Consider the following 6,021-nt stretch of genomic DNA (forward strand, 5'->3'; position numbering starts at 1 on the left):
AAGTTTCAAATAGTGGGCCCTAGGTTTCAAATTCTCTAGCTTAGTAAATCAAACAAAAGGTTGGTGATCCATGTGTACCATAAACTTGTACCAAGAAAGTAATGGATTAAACATGTTCAAAGTATATAATGGAGTGTGTCTTTCTCTCCTAATTGTTATATAATTCTCCTCACCTTAATAGATAACATACAAGGTCAACTTTTATATTTTCCATTTATATCAAGGCCTCACATATTGCTGCATACAAAGTATTGGTAAATTCATGAAATGAAACATTCCCCTCAAATGAACTTTGCTACTTTCAATAGTTCATTTAGGGGAAATGCTATGTGGTCCATATGAGACAAAAGTTGATAAGTTGGCATTGGTAAAGTCACGAAAAGGTTTATTTTTTAGAACTTGCATAATAGGGGTGATCAATTGTACATTAACTATAGTATTTCAATAGCTATTTGTGAAACAATCCCCTCCATTTAACTTTGCCACCCTCTTTAATAGTTAATTGGGGGATAATGCTATGGGAGCCACATGATAAAAAAGTTGATGATACCATTATACTTGCTCTATATCATTTGTTAGAGTTGGGGCACTTCTAATTCCACAAGTTTTTTTGGATCTATTGCCATGTACATTGCCTACCATCATATAGTAGACTTAAGGAAATTAGGAATCGGGTTAGGAATGCACATAGTAGAATTAGATTTAACCATAGGTTGATCTTTATCCATATTTTGTAAACACAAACTCATATGCTTGAAATTCATTTATTTAAATCATTCTAGAAAAAAAAACCTTATTAATACCATCCCTTGGATAACTCTTTCACTAATGAGAGAAAAATGCCTATTTAGTTAAAATGCTATAACTTTTAAGTAGTGTAATGTGCCATACTCACATGATTATAGTCATTAAATTCATGCAAGAAATTGAGCATATCATACCCAACCATGTCATCCACTTGGGCATTGTTGAAAGGCAATGGAAACACAATAGAAATGAATACGAAACAATAATCACATCCACTTTTTTGAAGTGAACAATAATTGAATTTTTCCATTTTTGAGAGTACAACATTACTATTTTTTTTTTACTAAGTACCAAGATATTAGTGGCTCCTCTAATGTGGTCACGAGTTCCTTATCCTAGCTAGATTAAGCCTAGTCTTGTTGTAAGTTTTCAAGGATGCATACTTTTATATGTTGTGTAAATTGTGGAGATGAGTGTTTCATGAATTGGGAGCTAAACTAAGGATGAAGCTTTGTTGCACAAATGCATGGCTTTTGGTTACATGGCACACTCCTCAAATGCAACCTTCAAGGGAACTAGCACATTGCTAACTATTTTTAAACCTAGACATCTTACGACTATATTATTGTTGTTGTAGGTGCCCCGAACCTGCAAAGGGCTTTCTGAACCTACCCTCTTTTCCAAACCTCCCTTTTTCAACCAAAGCCCCCTCCCCTCTCCTCTTTCTCACATGCAATCTCTCCTTTTCACTTCCCCCTCCCCTTTTTCATTAAAGGCCCTCCCCCCCCCCCCCCCCCCTCCCCCCCATGCGCCTCACCTCCCTTTTTTTAATTAAAAACCCCTCTCCTCTTCCTCACTTATAATCTCTTTTTTTCTTTTCCCCCTCCTCTTTTTAATTAAATTCCTCCCCCCTCTCTCTCATTTAAAAGGCCTAGGTTCTCTCTCTCTCACTCTTACTCTCACTCACTCTCTCTCTCACTTATATTAAACCTTTTAGTTAAATTTTTCTTTTAATTAAATTCTTTAAAAGTTTTTTTAAATTTAAAGTTTTTCTAACATAGTTTTTCACACACTTTGAGAATAGTCTTTTTTAAAATTAGACATTTTTATTCTCCCCCTTCCCCCCTCTCTCTCATGTGTAGGGCCTAGGTTTTCACACACACACACACACACACACACACAGAGTTATATTAAAATTTTTAATTTAAACTTTTTAAATTAAATATTGTTAATAGATTTTTTAAATTTAAAGTTTTTTGGACAGTTTTTCACACACTTTGAGAGGGAGATAGAAGAAGAAGGATAAGGATAAAATAAAAAGAAGAAGAAGAAGAGGAGAAAAAAGACAGAGAGAGGGGGAAAAGAGAAAAGAGAATAATCTATTTTAAATTAAACCTTCTATTAATATAGTTTTTGAGTTAGAGAGAGAGACAAAGAGGAAATATATAAATTGAAAGAGAGAGAAAATAGGGGGGGAGAAAGGGAAAGAGAAAAAAGAGAAAAAATAGAGAAAGAAGAAAAGATATATAGAGAGAAAAGAGAGTGACAGAAAAAAACTTGAAAGAGAAAGAGAGAGGAAAAGAAAAAAGGAAAAAAGTGGAGAGATGGGGGAGAAGAAAAGGGAGAGAGGGACAAAGAGAAGAAAAGGAGAGAGAGAAAAGAAGAAGAGAGAATTTGAACATAGAGATAGAATTATAGAGAGAGGAAAGATAAAATTTAAAAGAAAGAGAAAAGAAAAAAAATTAAAGAGAGAAGAAAAAAAATGAAAAATTAGGAGAGAGAAGGAAGAGAGTGAGAGAATAAGAAAAAGAAAGAGGAAAAGAGGAAGAGAGATGGGGAAAAAGAGAAGAGAGAAAAGTATTTTTTAAATTTAAATATTTTTTTTGGAGAGAGAGATAGAGAGAAGATAAAATTTAAAAGAGAGAGAGGGAGATAAGAAAAATATTAAATTTAAAAGAGAGAGAAAGAGAAGCAACAAAGGAAAATTAGGAGAAAGGAGAGGAGAAGAAGGGGGGAAAGAGAGAGAGAGAGAGAGAGAGAGGACAAGAAGAGAGAGAATATAAACATAAAGAGAGAATTATATATAGGAAAAAAAATAAAATATACATACTTTAAGAGAGAGAGAGAGAGAGAGAGAGAGAGAGAGAGAGAGAGAGAATATGTAGAGAGAATTATAAAGAGAGGAGATATAAAATTTAAAAAGAGAATTAAAAAAAGAGGAGAAAGAGAGAAGGAAAAGAGAGGAGAGAGAGAGAGAGAAGAAAGAAATCAAAAAGAGAATGAAGAGAGAGAGAGAGAGAGAGAGAGAGAGAGAGGGAGAGAGAGAGAGAGAGAAGAAAGAAAAAAAGGAAAAAAGAGGAGAGGGAGAGAAGGAAAAGAGAGGCGAGAGGGGGGAGAATACACACACACACACACACACACACACACAGAATAAGACAAGGAATTTTGGGGGGAGAGAGAGTAAATAAAAATTTGGAAATAGAGAGGAAAAAGAGGAGAGAGAAAGATGAGAAATGGATTGTTGAGTGAAGTTGCCGTGATAAACTTCGCATGTCGTTTGGCGGCAGCGAAGCAAAGTGGCCGCTAGCGTTCCGTGCATGTAAAGCATGCATGAAATGCTAGTTTTTATTACAGAGAGATATATACATTCATGAATGGCACTACAAATTAAGAGGACTTTACACATATCCTATGCTTTCACTTAGCATTTTTTTCATGTGACAAACTCTGCCCTAGTCTTAAAACTTTTCTTCCTTTGTCATAGTTATAAATGTTGTTCTCTCTAGACCTACTAACTTTGCCTCATGCAAAACCCTTCTAAGCACTGGTGGAATTGAGAATGAAAATAGCTGAAATAAACATTGCTAATGTGGATAATATCTAGTTCATATTCTAACATGTTCTTCTTTTCGAGAGGCTTCCCAATGAGCATCTTCCATGTCACGATCATCCCTCGGAGTGGGAAGCAACAACAATAATTCCATCATATTAGGTTCACGGAATTTGGCCAAAAGGTAATCTCTCTTGGGACTTGATAGGGACCCCTAGCACAAAAGCTAGCAAATGGTTTCAACAAAAGCTTTACGAGGGGGCAAATCCACCCGAGTCTCCCTTATTTTATATAAGCCTCAAGTCTCGTACATCGTTCTACGCTCATGATTCACTAGCACACTCTCTTTCTTCCCATCGTCTCATTTCTCCCTCTTTCTCTCTCTCTCTTCCCATCATCTAGGCCTGATTTTTTGCTGCTTTCCAAACTGGGGTTACTTGCCCTTTCAAGATATAATACTTGCATGATTCCCATCTCTCCTCTCTCTCTCTCTCTCTCTCTCTCGCGCGCTCGCCATCTCTCTCTGTCTCTCTGTATGTCTGTCTGTGGCTGTGGAATTACTTTGTAGCCGAGAATTGCCACTATCTTTTGAGAGATTTAACTTGGTAGTTTGGGCTCGGCTCTGCTCTCTCTCTCTCTCTCTCTCTCTCTCTCTCTCTCCATATAAGGCTGCGCTCATGCTTTAGAGGCTATCACGACCACAAAGCCTTCTCGTTTCAGAAGACCTCATTTATACTTCAAGCTCTTCAATTTATCTGATACAGAAGAAAAACAGGAATCAGCAGCAGCCACGTGCTTTGTTAATATTTCCATCTGCTTATGCCTCTAGCCTGAGAAGAACAGACTCCATGCCTGGTCATAGGAAAAATATCCTGCATGCATTGAAACAAGTGGACATCTCTCTCCACAAATAGGAGGCTGCTACTGATCTGTAGTCATATGACAGTGTGATCAAATTGGCAAGGATTCTGCTCAGTACCTGATCAGATACACAGAAGTGTGTGATATCATTAGATCTTCTGTTGATGGACAGCGTGGGTGCTGGCGGTCACAACGACGAGGACGATCGCAGCGGCTACCTAGGCCATCACAACAACTATGAAGAGTTCTATGCAGAGTGGACTCGGAGGCAGGAGGAGCTTATTAAAGAGCTCCAGCAGGCCCTGGACAGCAACATGAAAGAGGAGGAGCTGGAGGTGGTGGTCAAGAGAGTGGAGCAGCACTATGAGTGCTACTACGACGCGATCGATCATGCGTCGCAGCACAACATCCTGCAGGTCATGACGCCCTCGTGGCGATCCCCCTTGGAGAAGGCCTTTCTCTGGCTTGGCGAGTGGCGCCCCTCCATGGCGTTCCTGCTTGTCTATGCCCTCGCAGGCCAGCAGGTGGAGGCAGAGCTAGCCGAGTTCTTGGAGGGCATCGACACCCCGAGCTTGGCATCCTTGACGTCTGCGCAGCTGACGCAGATCAGCAGCCTGCAGACGCGGACGAACAAGGAAGAAGAGTCTCTAAGCGATCATGTGGCGGTGCTGCAGCAAAGCATAGCTGACGAGCCGTTGTTGTATTTGGCTCAAGCTGATCGAATGCTTGTAGAACAAGACAGGGATGATGAGGATGATAATGATGATGCTGAGGATGAAGATGAAGAAGATGAACACAAAGGAAGAAAACAAGGAACTGGATCTTCGGCCTTGTCAGCGTATTCTTGCGACAATGGCCTACAGTCAGTCATTAAAGAGAAGCTCAAAACCCTGGAGCAGTTGTCTCTCCAAGCCGACTCGCTACGTCGAAGCACATTGAAGAACATATTGAGCGTTTTGAACGTAGTTCAGCGCGCGCAGTACCTTCTTGCATCTGCTCAGCTCCAGATGGCTCTCAGACACATCGGCGAGCGCATGAACTCTGACAAAGGTTCGTCGGCGGCACCCCCGGTTTCCAGCCTCTAGCTAGGAGCACCAGTTGCAAAGGAAGAATCTGTATGTGTTTGATCCTTGGTTCATCAGCTCGTTACAATTATACTCCCAAAGAAAACTATATATTTGTTACCTTGAAGTTTGAACGTTTTCAGTTTGGTTTTGATTAAACACACCTTCCATATATCATCAAGTTTGTAAACATCTTTTTGAGTTATAAACTCCCCATTATTTGGGGATTGAAATGGCCCTTTGTTATCATCCTTAAATTGAACTTACAAATTGTCTCCGTAGTGCCGGATTCTCAGAGCTTCTTTTCCTGCATGGTTAAGTTCTTTGAGATTGTTTGGGTTTATGTGAAGGTTTTTTGGTCTCAAGCATATTTTTACCCAAGTTCTTTGAGATTGTTTGGGGTTATGTAAAGGTTTTTTGTCTCAAGGATGTTTCTACCGTGTGTGTGTGTTTCATAGGCACTTGTGCAAAGCCATTAGATGTGTCCTACTTCAACTTAAAAGCACCAATGCATTGGTC

At 39.3% G+C, this 6,021-nt stretch overlaps 1 protein-coding gene across 1 annotated transcript; it reads left to right on the forward strand.

Moving 5' to 3' along the window:
• Positions 1 to 3,900: 3,900 nt before the first annotated feature.
• On the forward strand, positions 3,901 to 5,739 carry LOC148017498 (protein DOG1-like 3). The gene has a single exon (XM_087663317.1). The coding sequence runs from the start codon at positions 4,603 to 4,605 to the stop codon at positions 5,521 to 5,523; it is 921 nt and encodes a 306-aa protein (XP_087519443.1). The 5' UTR covers positions 3,901 to 4,602; the 3' UTR covers positions 5,524 to 5,739.
• The last annotated feature ends 282 nt before the right edge of the window (positions 5,740 to 6,021 follow it).

The sequence above is a fragment of the Lygodium microphyllum genome, chromosome 22 (assembly GCF_053477565.2).
Source record: "Lygodium microphyllum isolate KBCC chromosome 22, Lygodium_microphyllum_v1.1.10, whole genome shotgun sequence".
Classification (NCBI taxonomy): Eukaryota; Viridiplantae; Streptophyta; class Polypodiopsida; order Schizaeales; family Lygodiaceae; genus Lygodium; species Lygodium microphyllum.

Bases quoted from the DNA above. Each gene is read 5' to 3' on its own strand.
- LOC148017498 (XM_087663317.1), top strand. From the start codon at position 4,603: ATGGACAGCGTGGGTGCTGGCGGTCACAACGACGAGGACGATCGCAGC.